General features: G+C 35.9%; 2 protein-coding genes and 1 long non-coding RNA gene across 22 annotated transcripts in view; all 3 read left to right on the forward strand.

The window, feature by feature from the left end:
- Positions 1-20,888, forward strand: part of SLP1 (Calcineurin-like metallo-phosphoesterase superfamily protein) — a 257,256-nt gene that overhangs the window by 101,189 nt on the left and 135,179 nt on the right. For all 20 annotated transcript variants that reach the window (XM_089792703.1, XM_089792699.1, XM_089792704.1 and 17 more), the window contains exons 6-8: positions 8,678-8,853; positions 8,988-9,076; positions 9,248-9,317. In XM_089792703.1, the coding sequence (XP_089648829.1) occupies positions 8,678-8,853; positions 8,988-9,076; positions 9,248-9,317 (335 nt within the window). The remainder of the gene's footprint in view (positions 1-8,677; positions 8,854-8,987; positions 9,077-9,247; positions 9,318-20,888) is intronic.
- Positions 3,980-5,504, forward strand: LOC149549270 (uncharacterized). Its single transcript, XR_016354464.1, has 2 exons — positions 3,980-4,198; positions 4,391-5,504. It is a non-coding gene; the product is annotated as an uncharacterized LOC149549270 (long non-coding RNA).
- LOC149549271 (uncharacterized) lies at positions 18,474-20,430 on the forward strand. Its single transcript, XM_089794882.1, has 4 exons — positions 18,474-18,860; positions 18,970-19,193; positions 19,311-19,498; positions 19,594-20,430. The coding sequence occupies exons 1-4, from the start codon at positions 18,633-18,635 to the stop codon at positions 19,923-19,925; spliced, it is 972 nt and encodes a 323-aa protein (XP_089651008.1). The 5' UTR covers positions 18,474-18,632; the 3' UTR covers positions 19,926-20,430.

Below are 20,888 nucleotides of genomic sequence, written 5' to 3' on the forward strand. Positions count from 1 at the left end.
CACAATGTAATGGAAGACCCAAATGCCGTGCTTCCTCCTATTGGTAACATCTTCCAGTTGCCACGATGGTACTTTGAAAAAAAACTCATTCACTCCCTATTCTGAATGTTTTATCTTACAACCAAGATAAAGCCTTCGAAAAATGGGAATCATAAAATTTGCTTACATAAATAGGGCCTTCAACTGTCCAACTATGATTTCTATTCAACTTGTCGATTTCTGCCTGTATGGAGCATTACTTCAAAGACAAAAGATTGGGGTGACGTCCAATCTTCCTTGGAAAGCCAAACTCGAGGGATTTCGTCCTTAGAGCTTTCAGACCATTCACACTTAAGCAACCAGAATGTGTCAATATATTGATTTCATAGATTCCTTTTATGTAAATCCCAATGTAAGCTCCTTATTTTATAACCTTGAAGTGAGGGAAAAATAATGAAGCAAGGAATGTGGGATAAAAAAAAATTTCGTCCTGTAGTCACTTAAGTCACTTTATAAAGTAAATGACTTTATAACATAAAGTAACTTTATCCATACACTTTAATAAAATAGCTAAAGTACATAAGATAAAATGTCTGATGTGACTGGTAGGCATCCTGATAGCTAATGCCGTTAATCTATAGGGATGTGGAGATAGATTAACCTGGCGCCAAGACACTAGTGCCAGGAAGGGGACATGACAGTCCTTCCTTCTCGGGATTGCTGGCCCTCAGGCAATCTCAATGCTAGGTGCTACAGAATAAACTCACGTTCCTAGGTGGCGTCCTCATATGGTAAGCATTTCCAACGAACTAGATATTCCTTGACAGTCCTATTACGCAACTTCCTTTCCATGGTTTCAATCACCTCCTCCAGCACCAAAATAAGTTTACCCACCTCATCAAGCAGGGGCAAACTCTTTGAAGGTACAATTTGCTGGCCAACAGCCTTCTTGAGGCATGAGACACGAAATATGTTGTGGATTTGGTTGTCGCCTGGCAAATCCAACTCATAAGCAACCTCTCTTACCCTCTTGGTGATGTAGTAAGGTTTGTAAAATCTGGGCTTAAGTTTCTTTGATCCACTTTTCTTCAAGGAGCTCTGTTTATACAGTTGTAGATAAAGAAAAACCCTATCTCCCAGCTCAAAACTCTGCTCAGTACAATGCCGATCAACATATAACTTCAGCTGGTTTCGTGCCTGCTGAATATTATCCTTGAGAGCTTTGAGGATGTCTTACTGATCCAAAATCCAATCTTTGTCCAATGGCGCCTTGCTGTCCTGTAAGGCTAAATCAATAAAAGAGAGAGACTCGTAACCATAAAGGGCGCGAAAAGGAGTCATTCGAATAGACATATGATAAGTGGAGTTGTAGCAGTACTTCCCCAAATACAACCACTTAACCCATGCTCTCTGCTGACCTGCGATTTTTACCCTAGTTATATTTGTTCAGCTATTTGTTAATTGGTAACTATAAATTCACAACTTATATTGTTTGCAGGTGATAGCTAATAATTATTAACTAGATCTCGAAATAAATATTCGTTTTCAATAAAATATTTCTATTGAGGACAAGAGTTGACTTTTATATCACCTAATCCGCCAGCATTCCAAGAAATTAGTTGATGCCTAATGCAAGAGAAAAATTGATGCCAAATGGAGAAGAAAATTGTTGTTCAGATAAGCTCTTTGTACACTGATATTGGTCAATTTGTTTTTATATTTATTTTTCTGTTGTGTGTCTTCTCAAACTGGAAGCTCTTTAGCAATAAAACCCTCAAGTGCTGCGTTGGAGATATTTGGGTACCGCAATTTATATTTATTGATTTATGGTGTTATTACTACCCTCTAACTTAGATTTTGACTGAAATCTGCCCTAATAATCCAACATCGATATGCTTTGTTCTCTCAACTTGATGTTCTCAGGAAAAACTACCATCTGATATGATGAAATTCATTGCCTTAGGAGGAAGATTTATTTCTCTTCACAAAAGGTTGCTGTCTTAAGAATGGTATTCAATTTCGTCATTGCCCAATTCGACATTCCTGATTGTCATCCAAGATGTGCATATAATATCTCACTGGAGAGTCGTGCAGAGTTTAGGGTTTCAATTTGAAGGTATGAATTTGCTGCAATTTGTAGTGTTTGTTATTATCAATTGTAATGAGAAGATATGCGAAATGAAAAGTCCAGAGAATTGGTGGACGAAGGAGACAATAATGCTGGTGACTGGAGCAAATAAAAGCTAAGGGTTTGAGGTTGCTCAATAGCCTTGCACGAATGGAATTATTTAGTTGTACACCCAAATTTCTAAATATTTGTTTCGCATACACTACAAAGACTTATCTTATTTCAAAGAGGTTAGTATTAAATTTTGTGGATTTTGTTATTTTTTTAGTGTTTTTTATGGATTTTATTGTTAAATTTTTTAACTTTCTAGTTCTTGGAGTTGAATTTTTTCCTTTCAAATCAAAATTTCATACTTAAATGAGAGAACAATAGCAAACCCTACATTTTTTTAGCAAAAAATTTTGTTAGAAAAAAATGTAAACATGTATTTACATTTTTTTTCTAAAAAAGTGATGTTTACTGTTCTTTCCACATTATCTCCTTGAACTTTGAAGTTTGACTTTGAATTTGAAAGGAAAATAATCAAGATTCAAGCATAAAACACAATGCACTATTGTAGTGATTGCTAATTTTTAAAATTAGTTTATAACATTATAGAACACAATGCACAGATAGTAATTTGAAAACAATCCCCATTGTCTACTCCTAATCCTAGTCCTAAGAAACAAAGTCAAAGGGATGTGGCTTGGCAATATACTAAGGAATTTCCTGACAAAACAAGATTGCAAACAAAATGGAAATTTTGTAAAAATCATGGCAGCATAAATAGAGTTAAATACCATATTGCCAAGATATGTGGCCATGATACTGAGCCATGTTGATTGGCACCTCTCGAGGTAGTTCCTGCATGTTATGTGCAACTAGAAACATTTGCAAAATTAAAGGAAACAAAGAAGAGGCAAAGGGACGAGTTAGCTAATATTGGTTCTTGTTCATCCGCATCCTTAGATCATGTTGGAGAGGGTTCTTCTATGCCTCCCTTCACCCTACTGCTCAACTTCTGCTCCTAGTGGCACTATTAACTTTCCTCCTAGAGTTTGGAAATCTAGATTGGACAATTATTGTTTGCCACACACCACTACTACTCCACAATCCTCACTTGAGAGCATGCCTTGGAATAAGGAGGTCATGATGTTAAAAAAAAATCAATCTGTAAATTTTGGTACTTTTGCAACATTTCATTTATTGTAGATAGGTATTTCTTTTTTATGTAATTGTTTAAATTTAAATTTTAAATTTTAGTTTGTCTAATCATAATGAATTGCTATAATTTCCCTACACATACTTATTTAATCTATTTTGTTACAGGACTCCTTACTTGCATGCTATGAAAGATGTCGCAACCATTTGTGTAGTGAGGTTTTAAGCTTCATATTGAGTTAAGTGGTTCCCTCTTGTTAGAAATGGTTGAGGATATAAAAGTTGAGTTAGAGGACCGCCGAGTGTCGTAGAAGAAAAAAGTTTGCACCATCATGATAGATAGTTGGATCAATAGGAGGAATAGGACACTCCTAAATTTTCTTGGTTTTAAACTTTTAGCAGAGGTGATTGATTATTGTACTTCCCTAAATGCGTTGAATAATTTAATTAATATTTGAATTATGTAATTTATGATTTATTGATTGATCAATGATCATTATTCTGCTTTATTTTTTAGGATCCACCATGTTTTTGAAGTCCATTGATTCTTCCTAACATGTAAAAAATGTCACATACTTATGTTGGCTATTGAGGAAGCCATGCATTAGGTGAGGGAAGAAAATGTGGTACATGCGGTGATGAACAATTTAATAAGTTATGTTGCTGCAAATAAACTTTTGATGGAGAGGCACCTGATAATTTTTGGTCTCCATGTGCAGCCCATTTGCTTGACCTTGTATTTGAGGATATTGACATGCTTGAATGGGTCAAAGCATGTGCTGATAGGGTCAAAAATAATTGCAAATATACCTACAATCACGCCCTTAATAATGAGGCAGTTGACGGGGCAGAAGAATTTGGCTTGTTCTAGTATCACAAGATCCACCTCAAATTTTATTACGTTAAAGTCCATGATGCAATCAAAGGCACCTTTGAGACACATGTTTATTGGTGAGTTGCATTTTTGATGAGCAAGGTTTTTGGACACCTTGTGTAGAAATCATGTAGGTGAATTTATTACAGTTTAATATTTAGTATTTACTATTAATTTATATGCATACTTTTCTTTTGTTTGCAACTTTGCATTTTTCTTATTTTCATGCACACTTGTGACTTAACTATAATATTTAATGATATTTTCAGGTTACTGAGCCCCTAGTATTTTGCCTATGAGTTGTTGATGGGGAGAAGCCCTTAGTGGGCTACATATATGAGGGCATGGATCGGGCCAAGGAACCATTAGATCTATATATGGAGGAGATGAGCATATAAATGGTCCAATTCAGGCAATAATTATAGTAGATGGCGCCACCAACTTCACAGACCCATCTATGCAACTGCTTATTACCTCAATCTAACATTCCATTTTTGCCCTGAATTCAAGGCAAATGAGGAGGTTCTTAGTGGACTCTGTTTAAAGATGGAGGCATTTGATAATGTAGTCGGGGAGATTTCCGAAAGCCAAATGTGCAAAGTCGCTCATTCATAATTTTAGCCAAGTAGAAATATATGTTAAGTGCATAGTTTGATTTTATAATCTAGCCCATAGATGTACTATTGGTAGAGTACTTTCCGAGTTGCAAAAAATGACTGAGTTTTTTGGCTTGGCAAGTTTTTACAACTTTTATTGACACCAAAAAATTCCCGAATTTTTGACAAAAACTTGCTGAGTATGAGTTTTTGTTAAAAACTTGGTCATAGTTTTATAACAGCACTTAAAGGCAAAAACAGCCTAAATTAATTTCATTTCTCATTTCTTCACTTATATTTTGGGAAGGGGGAAAATAGTCTTTCAAACACTTGTATTCTGAACATTTGCAAACTGATTTCATCGATTTGAAGCAGAGTTTTTGAAGAAGATGAATTCAATTATTTGGAGAGGTAGGCTATGGAGGAGGGGGGTCAATTCAGTTTCACACTGGACGATGTTGAGTTAAATGAGTAGTCATTGCTAGTGCAGGGAAAAGCTAGAGGCTGAGCTACATCCAGGATGGAGGACGAGCCACACTGAGTCAAACATACCAAGTGAGGAGACACAGTCATGCCCAGTGCAGAATTCTAGGACTAGACCCTTTAGTTCTATATCTCCGTTGGTTTTTACTAGAGTTGAGAAGAGGAAGATGTAATTGGAATGATGTTTTTACTTTTAGTTTTACATAAATTATTTACTATTTTGCTTCCCTCCATCAACATTCCTCGTGAGAGTGTGATTTTGTACACACTTTGTGTTTAAATATATCTAAACTGAGCTTGTTTCTTTTGTGTTTTCGTTTATTGACTTATTGGATGCACTTCTCATTGAAGTTTATGAAAAAATGTATTTCTAATTTAATTTAAGCAATTATTTAAGTTCTTGAGTTTTTGTTGAAAATTTGTGGAGTTTTCCCTGAATTTATTTTTCTAGTTTTGGCAAGTTTTCCAACTATGATCTAGCCTTAAAGTTGGAAACAAACTGATTTTTTTTCTTTATTTCAAATAGATGGTGGCAAATGTTTGGGCCTACAACCCCAATCCTTTTGAAAATTACCATTTGCATATTGAGCCAACACTTGGGTTGTGAGTGCAATTGTAGCATGTTGGAGCACACGAAAAGGCAGAATAGATTGTCCATGGAGAGGTTGAATGATCTAGCATTTGTTCATTACAACCTTCATCTTAGAACGAAACAAATTTTGGATAGTGACTAGCTCAATCATGCTAAATGAGGTTGATCCAAAATCTGAGTGGGTCAATAAGTCTACAGGTCTGATCTTTATTGATGAGGTCCTTGATTGAGTTGACTAGATAGATAGACAAGTTGAGGTTGTGACCATGACAAAAGAGGATAGAGCATAATCAAACAGAGGCATAGACACAACTGATGTTGGTCAAAAGGGCACCTCTCAAGAACAAACTATGGCTGTAATGTTCCCTTTTGTAGCTCGCTGTGGTTGGTGGTTTGGATTAGCCTATCAGTGGCCCTCATAGGCTGTGCAAGTTGGGTAGAGGGTCCCAGTTGGTAGAATAGGAGGCTCTTTTCCTTCCAGAAGTCCGAAGTGTTTAGGATTGCTCTTTGTTTGAGTCAGTTTGGTACACATGCTACTTGTAGTAAGTCTTTATCCAACATTTCTATATTCAGCAAAGCAAGTGAACCAACCTCAATTGCAGTATTGACCCTTGGCATCTTTGATGATTAGGTATTTAGGGATTTACTAATTATAGTAAGTCATGGGTTGATAGAGACGGAAATTGGTTGTGCAATAGAAGCAATGGTTGACCTACAAGTTTAGACAGAATAGAGAGATGATGAGTAATCAATGAATTATTAAAATTATAATGGCATTAATGAAGTCTTGTTAATGGTTATGTTATAAAGTTATTATTTAACTCTATAAGTGCTATTTAGGGGCCATTATAATTAAATAAAAAGTACGCCTTTATCATGACATAGCCTATGATCAACAAAAAAGCAATGATTAAAGTCCATTATGAAGTTCATAAAGTAAATTGGGGCCATGAGACATCATTAATAACCATTAAATGTTTTATTAAAATTGGCACTCAAAGTAAGGATTATTTATAAAGATAATTAAAAGCCATTTTATAAGTCATTAATGTGACTTGTTGTGGAAGCTTCATGATCGAACCATATTGAAGGAATTATAAAAAGCCATGAGAAGGATGGATTTGATTATGCTTTCTGTCTATTTTCTTTTGTTGATGAAGTTCTTGGGAATCGGGCAAGGGAACCTAGGGTTTCTGTCATGTTCAGCATTACAGGACATCAATTCTTCAATGTGTGTGTGCAATTTTGAGACTGTGAAAGACTAGTTGAGTTATTGGTTTCCTGTGGTCTTCAAACAGAGGTCTAGGTTGGGTTATTTGGTGAAGAACTAAAGAGTTTCCAAAGGGTTTGATCATCAAATGAAGTAGTAATTAAAGCTCCAGCAATGAAAAACTGGTAGCTGCAATCTGCAGCATTATTGAAGACTGATTTTAGTGTATTTGAGGCTGCCATACCAACCCCAAGGCTCGTGTGAGCAGCTGCAGCTTTGAAGTGTAATATCTAGGCCAAATTCCCTTCGATTTGGGCCTTTTATTTCATCTTGTAATTGATGCCAGCCCTAGCAGATTATTAAAAGCAGTCTGGGAATGGTTTTAAGCAAATTTCTAGGGGGTGCGATCTATACCAGGTTCCATATTATAGCTGCAACTTTGTTTGACTTTATATTTGGTATTGATATACATTTTAATTATTAGTCAATAAGGCAATCTCTGTTGGTAAATTGTAAGTAGTTTAAATTCCATTTCATGTACTGTCTATTATTTGTGAATTCCAATGCATATGTATATGTGTGTGTGTATGTATATATTCTCAGAAAAGACAAATAAATTACAAATTATTGCGAAAGCATCGAAAACTAATCAATTGCTTGGGTGGTTTGAGATTGAGCTAGCAAGGCTCATCACACAAGCAGAAGTGATGTTGGTCAAAGTGGCACCTCATAGCAACAAACTATGGTTGTTTAGTCATCCAGGATTTACCTTAGATGCCTTTGTAGGAGGGATGCAGGCTCCTCTGAGGCTAAGGCTGAGCTAGAGTCATTGACTTGTTATTTTTATCACATATGTTTTGGGAATTTTGATTTAATGGACTTAATATTCCATGAGTATGATAAATATTTGACAATTTTTATAATTTTAGATATCTAAGTTTGCTATTTTTTTAAGCTGCAACTTATGTTTGTACTTATGTGATCGATTTATGTTTATGTATGTGGTCAAATTAGCTTCTATTTGATGATTTTATTGTTTCTTTAAGCTTAATTCAATAGTGGATGCATGAAACGAGTTTCAAATCCTAAAAAATCTCTAAATTTCAATGGTTTTTTCACTTTGCCTAGTTTCGGCAAGTTTTTGCTGAGTCAAAATTCACAAGTTGATTCAGCCTTGCCAAGTCGAAGCCGAGTCTATGTCTGGAAACTTTGATTTGGAGTTTTCTACTGCTACTTGGTTGTTAGTTTATCTATAAATCTATATACAATCCTTATGTTTTTTCTTGCCATTACGTTCTCTTTGAATAATACTTTCCATAGCTGTAAATATTAATGGCACAAAAATTGAATGTAGAGCATACATAAAACACTATTAATAACCAAGATGGCTCTTGCATTTATTCTGCATAGGTGACTAACTTCTTGTTTCATGTGAGAGATATATATTAAGGTTGTTGAAATATGACAATAGCTTTGCAGCCACTGTTCCTCTGGAGTTTTGTACGGAATGTTATAGATATGGTGAAGGTTGAAAATAATATGCATTTCAATGTGTTATAAGATATTTCAAAACAGAAATCGTTAAAATCCATCTATGGTGTTTATCATCTTATGTTTTAACCTTCTTTTCTCTATGCCAATTAAGTGTGTCCTTGATGCGTGTGATGATTTTTAGTTAAATATGGGGTTCAGAAAATGAACAAGGAAGTTGCTCAGTGGATGCGATCGGACAATAGTAATAATGGAATACAAGAAAAAATCCCATTTATAGCAACCCAGGGCTATGATAGTGTTGTATGGAGTCGTTTATATTCACAAGAAACACTTGACACAGACAGTAGGAATTTTCAGGTCAGTTTTCCTTATGCTTTGAAAAAAGAAATTGCATTAGAATTGTACTCATCTAAACTCCGATTTTAGTTGTGGTATCATTTAGAATAATAATTCAAATATAGTAAAAGTTGGAGTTTCCCATTTTATTGCAGATTTGTGGAATTCTAGCAGCAACATTAGACTCGATAAATGCTAAAGGCATGGTAGTTGGGCATACTCCCCAAACAACTGGTGCAAACTGGTATGTATTAATTAGTGAATGATTAAATGAATTAACTGGAAATGCATTGTTTATTAGGTGTCACAATATTATTATTGCTAATTTTGTACATATACTCTTTGCTATGCGACCTAGATTTTGGGGCAATGAAATTTTATACCATGGTACTGAAATTTTTAAATGCAAACACAGTAAATGTAACAGCAGAATATGGCGCATTGATGTTGGGATGTCAAGTGGAGTTCTAGGTGCAGTCCCAGAGGTAATAACTCCATTCTGATTCACTTTGAGACTGGGCTATATGCGGAAACAATTCTAAGCATTTTGATTATTATAGCTTGATTACTATTTTAGTAGTAGAGTATTGCCTTATTATTTGAGCATTAGAGTATTTCTGTATGATGCTTTTGGTTTCTGGCATGGGATGCAACTTCTTCCCTTTTGTCTAAATATAAAATATTGAGATGTTACAAAAATAGCTTTGATGAGCAACAAAGATATTGTCATCTTAGAAGCTTAGTCACCAAAAGACAAAAACTTTCAACCCCCCTGGGGCAGCAAAGTACCAAGCCTCAAATAAATGAACAAAGGGCTGGATGGGGAAAGGGCAGGGTGTTGATTAAAAATCAAGGTGCAAGTTGAGAGCATATGCATAATGTTTTATATAATACTAGTATCAGATGACAAAGAGAAATCTGAAGAATTCCAACATAAAACCACAGTAGAATATCAACTAGCCGACTCAAAGGACAAAATTCATGTTGATGAACATACAATGGAAGTTATTCAAATCTTGTAGGCATGAGGGAGTTAATCACTGAATCACTGTTAGAGGTTCTGCATGAGTGACCAAACATGCAGGTGTAAGGCTTGTTTGTCAACTTCTCTCATCAGAATCATAATTTACTATAATTCCAATACCATGAACAACACAGACCTTTGAAGACAACAACTAACATGATCTACTTGGTTACTACCCTCTGTAGGGAAAGGACCATGGATTGAAGAGCCGACGAGTACTCATTAGGCATCTGATTACTTGTCAGTCTCCAAATTGCACAAGTAACTTGTGGGTTTACTTGCCACCCCTACAAAAACAAAAATCGCTGGTAAATAGCGAGTTAACTCACAAAAAATAGTAGAAAAAGTTGCCTAAATTGCCAGAAACTCACAGAAATTGCATTAAGGCCAGGATGTGGTCAAATGCAGCAAAAAACACAATGGAAAACCTGAACATGAACAGATTGTGATGAAAATGTTTGAAGAAAAAGGGCAAGTTTCAGATAATAATAGGTCAGGGTTGAAGAAGAGGGCAAATTTCAAATGATTTAGGGCACAGATTGTTTGCAGGATCAACACTTTGTTAGATGTTACCCATATGATACAGAAATTAACTTTTGAATATTCATAATGAGTTTTCATATACTAAGTTTCCAATTCAGGTATGATATACAGGTTTGGGTACACGGATTGGACTAAAGTTTTTTCCTTGGGTATGCGTATAGGTGTGGGTTAAGATAGAGGTTCAAGTACACATACAACCATTTTTTCCCTTGGGTACAAGTTCAGTGATGTCCATGCATAAATATACACACGGGTATACATTATATAAGTTCATACGTCAACATTTATGAAATATATGTATAATTGCATAACTATTAGAAGAGTGATGCTCATAAGTCCACAATCGCGAATAAATAATGAAATTTAAATGCCTTATAATATCATATTCATAATCTGGAGAAATGATAAATTCGAGTCTCAAAATGTGATTGCACAATGAAAATTTGATTTACAATCCATATTTAATATTTGTCTTCATCTTCATTGGAAGTGTTGTCCTCCATTTTGTCGATGACAAAATGGAGGTAATGGTATGAAACTTTTTCAATGAAGTTTCGCATATCTCTAAGGTAATTCACTATTTAATTGGCCAACATTGATCAACCAATCGCTCCCAATTCACGTAGTGAATATTTTTACTGAAGGCTTTCGTCATGTCCTTTTCGTTTTTCCATTTTATTAGCCTATGTTTGATTTTTGAAGTCTTCAAAGTCTTTATTTTATGTTTTTGAGTGTTTGTTTAGTTTGCTTTAAACTTTTTGTTTTGTTCAATCTCTTGCTTTCGCTTTTCCCTTTGATTCATTATATCTTCGGGCTTAACCAGACTTATTAGTCAAAAGATATGACCATTTAAATGCCCAAAAAGTGGACTGTCCAAGCGCAATCGCACATAAAAAATATGGATTTTATATTTGAATGTTGAGTTTCACTTTTTGAAAAATATAACTCAAAATGACTTTATGTTATGTTTCTAAGTTTTTTGATCACTTTTGATTTATCACTTAAGTGATTTAAGTAACTATAGTGCACTTTATGTTATATTTTCATGTTGAGTTGCTTTTTAATTTTTCACTTAATTGACTATAGTGCACTATGTAGTCTAATTTAATGTTGAGACTTATTTTAATGTTTTATTTAAAACATCTAAGTAAAAGGTTGCTTTTAAATAAATATTTACACAGTATGTAAACTATATAGTGTAGATATTCTATTTTGACCCATTTAAGGTGATTTTTACTCAATAATCAATTAGACGTGCTAAATAGGAAGTTTAAGTTGTTCAACTCAACATGTCCTTTTTCAAATATGCTTCATGCAATTGTATGCATAGTGCGATTTTGCCTTGTAAACCCAAATGCATGTAAAGTCAAAGCCTATTTTCAAGACATGCAAATGCACTTGGAGAGTGCGATTTGTACTTGAAGTCAAAAAAACATATGTAAATGCACTCCAAGAGTGTGATTTGCACTTGAAGTCAAAAATAACATATGTAAATGCACTCCAAGAGTGCGATTTTGCACTTGAAGAGAAAGATTAACTAAGGAAAATGAAAAAGCAAGTCATTTTAAATACGGAAAAGGCTTCCAAGAGTCCGATTTACATGAAAAGTTCCTTTTACATGCAAAACGTCACATGCAAATGGCCTCCTAGAGTGCAATTTGCATTAAATATGTCATTTCCAAGTCATTTTAAACATGTGTTATTCCTCCTAGAGTCCGATTTGCATGAAAAGTGCTTTCTACATGTGGGTGTTACATGTAATGGCTCCTCTAGAGTGTGATTTGCCTCTTCCCAGCCAAAATGTCACATGTCTTTGCATGTTGAGCGTTTGATTTTTCTCTCCAAGCAAAAATCTTGGAGTTTTGAGGAAGAAATAAAATAGGCATATACATCCATATAGTGCGATCTAGCATTTAGATGCATGCAAACACCATTCAAGCACACCTTTTTGAACATTACATGCCCAAATGTCTCATGTAAAGGCAGCAAAAGGGCATGTTTTTGTCCAAAAATGGCCAAGACATCCATTTTTGCCCATTTCAAGCCAAAACCTCTCATGTATTTGCATCCAAGGGTACGTTTTTCTCCAAAAACGCCCAAGAATGTGCATATCCCAAAAATGTTTAGCATCGAAAGGAGTTGTGAGATTACATTTTGCCATCCATAAGAATAAACATCCATGCATTTGACCTTGGAGATTAGGATTTGTAACTCTGAATTTGTTAAAGGCTCTTAGTTGTCGCATGCGTTTGCACTTGGAGAACCCAATTTTGGAGAAGAGTTTTTCATCTAAACTTTTCTTTCCTCCATTTTTGGCTCATTGAGCTCCAAGTAAGGAGAAGGATTCAACTTTGCTTGTATTTCTTACTTATTTTGCAACATTATTGCATTCTCTGAATCGTTTTTGTCCATTTGTTCAAATGTAGCCCATGTATTTTGCATTTTATCTTTAAATAAGTTTGAAATCCACTCATTTGCAAATGTAAAAACTCTTCCAAACTCCAAAAATAAAAGTTGCATGTAAAGGGATATCTTGAAGTTCGTCATGTTTGAGTCAATAGCAAGAGGTATGTTTTTGTTTTATTTTTAGTTTTTCTTGTTTGTTTGTTGCTTGTTTTGGTTTCTTTTTTGGAAAAAGATGAGGATTTCCATTCAAGAATGCAAGTGCATATACACTTCCATGCCAATCAATACTTCATCCATTCTCCAACACATGCAATGACATCCTCAGAACCCGATTACATGTTTACCTCAAGTAAGGATGATTCATTTTTACCACATGTAATTACCTCTAGAGAACTCGATTTTGGTAAAAGGTTATACTTTTAAATACCAAAGTTGTCATTTTGCACACATTCATATGCATCCAACTTGCATTCTTGGCCACACAAATGAAAGCCTATCTTTGCCCATATGCAATCAATCCTTCTAAATCCAATTTTGGCCCTTTTTCATCCAAATACATATGCTTTCTAGATCATTTCCAACCTACACATGTTCTACGAGTATCTAATAAATGCTCCAAACACCTTGTTCTTCATAGATTTGTCATTGTCAATCAAAATCTAACACCTTCATGGATCCAATCCCTTCAAACAATGTATTTACTCTTTGGAATTTCCATGTTGCAGCAAAAGATACGTCCGCACCATCAAAATCCAAAGGGAAGATGAAGTACTGGTATGATAAGGAGCTAGCACACATATTTGCATCACTCGTTTCATCTCCTCTAGATCAAGTATCAGCTACAGAGATTGGGCATGGAGACATGGCTGATTTCTTGTAGAGAATTGAAGCTCCTGCCAACAGGGAAATGAAACGCATCAAAAGGGGTAATATTCATTTGGTGTCCACTTTTCCTTTGGTTTCCCTAGAATTTGAGATTGTCTTTGGATGTGCCTGACATTTTAGCCCTAAGTAAAAAAATTTAAGGATGCAGATGGTAAGGTCATTATCAGCTTGTATCCAAATGTTATTGAACAAATTTTCAAACTTCCTTAGACTTCATAATGCATGGATTTGTCTAAAGAAATATCTCTATGATAGTGGAATCAAAGTAAATTGGATTATCTGAGGCATAGTTACGGGACTCGGACTTGCCTCTGACTCGGAAAGTCAAAATCCAACTCGGACTTGGTGACCGAACTCAGCCAAGACTTGGCAAGGACTTGAAAAATCAAAAAACCCATGAAATTCAAAGATTTTTAAGGATTTAACGATTTTTCATGCATTATTTAGTCAATTAACATCAAATACACAATAATTGAGATAAATAGAAGCTACTTAACACTCATACACAATTTTGCATAGATCACATAAGTATAACAACGAATTTCTGAAGGAAAAAAATTGAATAACATAACATAAAGTTGAAGACTTAAGATTCAATCCTTAATAAATTCGTGACATACCACAATATCATTTTCAAAATTAATATACACTAGAAAAAAACACCTTCTAGAAATGTCTATCTTTTAAAATTTTTAAGATAAAAAAATAAAAATAAAATTTTGTAGAGTCCTAGGCTTGGGACTCAGCAGTCCCTGGACTTGGTGAGTCCACGTGGATTTTGCCAGGACTTGCCTGAGTCAGAGTCCAGAGGCCATTTGCCTTAGAAAGGCTGCCTCTGCCTTGGACTCGCAGAGTCCCGAAACACTGATAAGAGGCACACTAATGAAATTGGTTAGAGAATAAGCGATCCAATTTCTCTAGATGACCGAAACCAATACACGGATCTGACTTCTACCCAAAAGTTAATGATCTGATAACTCTCCTTAGTAGAGTTGGTGGCCTCAAAGAATTTGGTCATTTTGAACCCTGGATGTATAAGTTCATCCTTTAGATCTTTGAGAACAAGGAACCCATCTACTAGGGAAAGCTTATAAGCACAACACTGTGTGAACAGTTGATTCATGTAGGAACATCAACACCATTCTACATGAACTTGTACTTGGTCTACATTACTGTGGCTGTCGAAATGTTTTCAGGACTTTCCACCAACGGGGATCCATCTCTAGTTCCCATCTAGAACTACTATGACCATATTACATTGACATAGAGCGAGTTTCATTACAGAAGGGTCCAAGATGTGTTCTTTGGACATTTCAGGTGTCTATTTGACAAAGAGTTAGTAGTCAAAAGAGTATCAGATGAAGCCTAGCAAAGGCTAAATCTGTTTGGCCGCATTTTCTTATAATTTCCAACTTTCACCTATTTGAGAGTTGGTTATTTTCAAGGAGAACTATATACCTTACCGAGATATACTACTGATAGGATCATTTTGACGGAGTTGGTCGAATAGCTCATTGAGGTGCAATTGTATGAATACAATCAGCATAGGTTAGGATTCAACATTACCACTGCCAAACCCCTCTAAATTAGTCAATATACACTCAATTTAGTGTATAAAGAAAAGCTATGAAAGAAGAACTTCAGCTCATTACTGTGAAGAAGTTCAGGGCTAGATTTGACTTTGACTATTGATTGATGCATTCAAAGATCAAAAGGGCATTCACTCATGTTCATCGCATGGAGGATTTGTGGATTGACTTGTGCACGGAGATGGACATCATAAAAATGGTCTACTGTAGGCTTACATTACAACAAATCATCAACCTCAACATGGTTGACAAGCTGAGCCCTTTCCCTATTCAGTGGAAACAAAAGAAAGGAAATTCTATCTTTGATAGATTTCAATCTATCTTACTGAATACTAACAAGTGACTTAAATTCAAAGGCTGCAAGAGAGTACATCGGAAGCTCAAGGTAGATTACAATCACTTTGGACTGGTTGGAAGGAAATCTTAGGTGGAGATTACAAAGGATGGTTCATGCTCTTCAGGGCTAGCTAAGACTCTCAAGTTTAAGCTCAAAGGAAGAAACGGATCAAAACCACCTTTAGATTCTTCTCAAGCGCCCATGCAAGCTCAAGAATTAGAGGAAGAATCTAATGAAGAAGACGAAGAAGAGGGAGAGATAATGATCATATCTGCCCCACGATCGACAAATAACCAGGATCCATCTACTTAAGAGGGACCTTTCTTGGATGTCGTAGACAATGATGTGGATTCATTTTCCACTGTATTCACGCCTACAATTTCCATTTCGGAAGTGAACATATTGGCACTTCCCATCTCTTATGCCACTCCTATCCTTACAGCAGAGCAATGTGAAAACTTGGGAAATATATTTGATGATTTTCCAACTCTTACAGATTCTCAAGTTTCCCAACTTGATACATCAACTGCAAGATTCAAGATGTTCATGACGAAGTCATCTGAAAGGACACCCATGGTTCCAGCTATGCAAACTGAAGTATGCACGATGACAATAGAGATACAATTAGGATCAATGTTTGTTGTAGCCATTGTTCTAGCTTCAGCAGATGAAAGTTTCAGTCTGCCTGGATGGTTGGGAAAAATCACCATGAAAAGGAAGGTTGTGCTACCCCTAGATAATCTCCCTACCAAGAAGAATAAATCTAAATCCTCAAAGGCCAAGGTCATTTCAAGCATAGATGGAAAACTTGCCGAGTACTCGGCAAGTTTTTAAATGTCGCTGAGTTTCCTAGCTCGGCAAGTTTTTCACCAGTTAACTCGCTGATTTAAAAACTCGGCAGTCTGGTAAAAACTTGCTGAGTAATCGGTGAGTAATCGGCAAAAAATCGGCGAGTTTTTATTAAAAACTCGCAATTTACTGGTGAAGGTTTTGCCCGTGGCCTGTGATGGGTTAAAGCGGCAGTGAATGTGTTTTTCTCATTCTTTCTTGTATTTGCATTGTTTAGAGCCTTGAGGAGTGAAGAGAAGAAGGTTTGGAGGCATTCTTGGCTGATTGCAAGTGATTCAAGGTGGATTTGAGTGGATTGTAGAGGATTCTAACCGATTTTAGAAGACAAATTTCTTTCCAGGTATGTTCATCTTATCATAGTTTGAAAACTTTTTATAGTTTTATAACAAATGTTCTTTTGTTTTTGTTGTTGTTTGTAAATGTTTTCAAATCAGTTAAAATCTTTTTGAATCATTTGAAACCCTAGCTTCTAAGGATATGGTTGAAGTTTGAAGTTTGAATCATTTTGAATCATTTGAAACCCTATAGCTTCTAAGGATATGGTTGAAGTTTGTTGTTTGCTAAGGATATGGTTGAAGTTTGAAGTTTGAATCATTTGAAACCTTAGCTTCGAAGTTCTAACTTTGTTTATTCATTTTTCAATAAATTTATGTGTAGGGCAGCGGTCAAGCATTAAAAAAACATGACAAATCCGCAAGAAGAGTGGCCACAAACACCATGCCCTTCTGGATATATAGGCACTCGGCCTAAAAATGCAAGAGATAAGACATGGCGGTTTGCCTATGAAGCTCCAAATGATGTTGGGAAAGTGATATGCATTCCATGTGAGAGAATTATTTCTGGAGGCATAAACCGCCTCAAATACCACCTTGCAGGCATAAAGAAACATGATTCAAATCCTTGTCTCAAGGTAACTGATGAAGAAAAAAGATTCATCAATGCCCTACTTGCAGCTACTGAAGAGAAAAAATTGAATAGGGGGAGGGCAAAATTAGCTATGAGGGCAGCCATATCTGAATCTGAAGGAGCTCCTTTTGATATGCAGGAGGAAGAAGAAGCACTTGAGAACATACTAGGATCTCTTCATGGCCCACGGATCTGCAAACAAAATTTCTCTTTTACTTGTTCCACTTCTTCTACATCTCCTACTTCTTCATCACCATCCGGATCGCCATCAGGGATAGGGGGTTATTTTGTGCCCAGGAACACTCCTGGAGCACAACCATCATTAGAGGGCACTATATGGTTTAAGGAGGTGCATGAGCAAACTGATATTGTAGCATTTGATTTTTGGTTTTTCAACAATATCTCAATGAATGCCACTGATAGTCCCTATTGGGTCAATATGGTCAATGCAATAACAATATCAGGCAAAGGGTACTAATTGCAAGGATATGAGTGGAAGGTTAGTATTTTACTATTTAAATTTTAGTAATTGTAAATAATTGTGATTCACTTTAGTTCATTGTTATATTTTAAATCTTAATTGTTATAACTTATTTTCTATTTTTTACTAACACTTACACTTTATTTAATATTACACCTAAATTTTGTAGGTTGCTTGACAAAGCGGTTGGTAGGGCAACATTATTGATAGAAAACCAAAAGAAAGAGTGGAAGAAGTATGGCTGCACCATTTTATCTGATGGGTGGATAGATGGAAGAAGTAGAACCATTATTAATTTCTTGGTTGCTTGCAAAGATGATGTGGTGTTTTGGAAATCTTTCGATGCCTCCAACAAAGTGAAAAATGCAGCCACATTGGCTTTAATGTTGGAGAATGTTGTCATGGAGGTGGGAATAGAGAATGTGGTGCAAATAATCACGGATAATGCAGTAGCATATGTGGCAGTAGGTAAATTTATTTTTTTATATTCGAATCAATATGAATCATAAATGTAATGCTATGGTATTATTCAATTTATATTTGATGTAATTTGTAAATACTAAATATGGAAAGTTTGTTACTGATTATTGATTTTTTGCTAATCTTTTAGGTAGAATCCTCCAAGAGAGGCATCCCACACTTTTTTAGTCACCTTGTGCAGCACGTGTCCTTGACCTTCTTTTCGAGGACATAGGAAAACTTGATTGGGTGAGTCTAGTTGTGGAAGATGCTAGGCGAGTCACGAAATATATCTATAATCACCCATGGGTTCTCAGTTTGATGAGAAAAGCCACTAAAGGCAAAGATTTGATGAGACTTGCTATGACAAGGTTTGCAACGGTCTTCTTGACGTTGCAAAGTATTATTGAACACATATTGGCTTTGAAGCAAATGTTTGTGTGTGCTGATTGGGTTGCTTCACCTTACTCAAAGAAGCCCGAAGGAGAGGCTGTGGCACGGATAGTCTTTGATGATAGCTTTTTTGCAAAGGCTAAGGAGATTGTGGAGGTAACTTCAAAAATCAAAACATTATATTTTTAGTTTATTCAAGTTCCATTATCAATTCATAACTTACTATGTTATTAACTAATTTGTATTTTTCAAATTTCAAATGTAGATGTCTCTGCCCCTGGTTCTAGTCTTGCGCATATGTGATGGGCAGCAAGCCCCAATGGGAGGTCTTTATGAGGCCATGGATAGGGCGAAAGAGGCTGTTAGAAGTTACTATCATGGGGACAATCTCAGATTTGACTCCATTTGGGAAATAATTGATAGGAGGTGGAACAATATGCTCCACCAACCTATTCATGCAGCAGGCTACTTCCTCAATCCCAAATTCAGGTACTATGAATCATGATAATTGATTGTCCTTGAAGTTGGGATTTCACTAAGACTTTATTTTACTTTACTTTTTAAGGTTGTGTAGCAAGACTTGATATCATTTTCTATTTGTTTTAGGGCTGATGATTCTTACTTAAATCCTAATGGAGAGGTCATGGAAGGTCTCTCTAAATGCATTGAGAGAATGATATCAAGTGAAGAGGAGAGAGACCTTATTGTGCCTGAACAACAAATCTATGTGGAATTGAGTGGTCCTTTGTTCTCTTCTATGCAAGCAAAGAGAGCAAGATTTACTCAAGCACCAGGTAAAGCATCAAACTTTAAAACTTTTGCTAATTGATAAGTTGTGCTTTTGATTTTTTTTTTGTTGCTTTATAACTTTTTTTATTTTGTTTTGCAGATGCTTGGTGGGCAAGTTGGGGTGGCAATACCCCCAATTTAAAGAAATTTACTCTTAGAGTCCTATCCCAACCTTGTAGCTCATCCCATTGTGAGCGCAATTGGAGCTTATTTGAGTCCATCCACACAAAGAAAAGAAACAAAATGACTCAAAAACGGCTTAATGACCTTGTTTATGTGCACTATAATCTTAAGTTGTGCGTAAAAAAGGCACAGCTCTTAGAACTACCTGGTCCACTTGATCTAGATGAGATAGATCCTTATTCTGATTGGACAACACAAGAGCCAGGTCCATTGTTTGCACCAGATGAGATCGCTGATTTGGAGAGGTAGGCCATGGAGGGAGAGGTTGACGCTGATTTTCAATTCACTATGGATGACATTGAGGATGAGGGCGAGGACGAGGATGAGGACGAGGATGATTCAGACGAGGATGATTCAGACGAGGACGAGGACGAGGATGATTCAGGCGAGGATCAGGCATTACCATTAGGAGGAGATGCATCCTCTTCTAGGATGCCGAGCCAGTCAGTAGGGACGTCGAGCGAGGGGGCACAACCACAGAGTTCACAGTCACGCAGCTCACGCCCTATCCCAGTGCGGGGCACTTCTTCTAGGACTAGACCCCCTCGCTTTCCTGCTAGTGCAAGTGGAAAGAGGAAGATGTGATTGAGTCATTGACATTGTATTGATGTATTTAGACTTTTAGTATTTACTTCTAGTTTGACAGATTGAAACTATTTACTATTTTGCTTCCTACCATGAGCATTCCACATGAGAATGCAATTTTGTATGCACTATGCATTTATATATATCTAAACTCTGTTTGTTTCCTTTTTATTGTCTTTAATTAACTTATTAGATGTATCTTCTCATTAAATTTTGCAAAATAAATGTATTTTTAATTAAATTTCAGCGGTTTTTTAGGTTCCCGAGTTTTTTCCGAGTTTTTTTTTTAAATTGCCGAGTTTTTCCCGGTTAAACTTTTGGGGGGCTTGGCGAGTTTTTGCCTTTGGCAAGTTTTTCCAACTATGATTTCAAGAATCATTGTTGATTCTGAAAAGACCAAATATAATGCTGAGTTTCTGGAATAGATTGTGTAGAGATTTTTCATCAACGTTTCGAATCACACTACGTGATCCATCATCAGGAAGAGAGAGCAAGAGGTGTCAAATTATGTGACATAATTTGACACCTCTTGCTCTCTCTTCCTGATGATGGATCACGTAGTGTGATTCGAAACGTTGATGAAAAATCTCTACACAATCTATTCCAGAAACTCAGCATTATAAATCA

Source organism: Cupressus sempervirens, chromosome 7 (assembly GCF_028749045.1).
Source record: "Cupressus sempervirens isolate cs-2001-9-10 chromosome 7, ASM2874904v1, whole genome shotgun sequence".
NCBI lineage: Eukaryota > Viridiplantae > Streptophyta > Pinopsida > Cupressales > Cupressaceae > Cupressus > Cupressus sempervirens.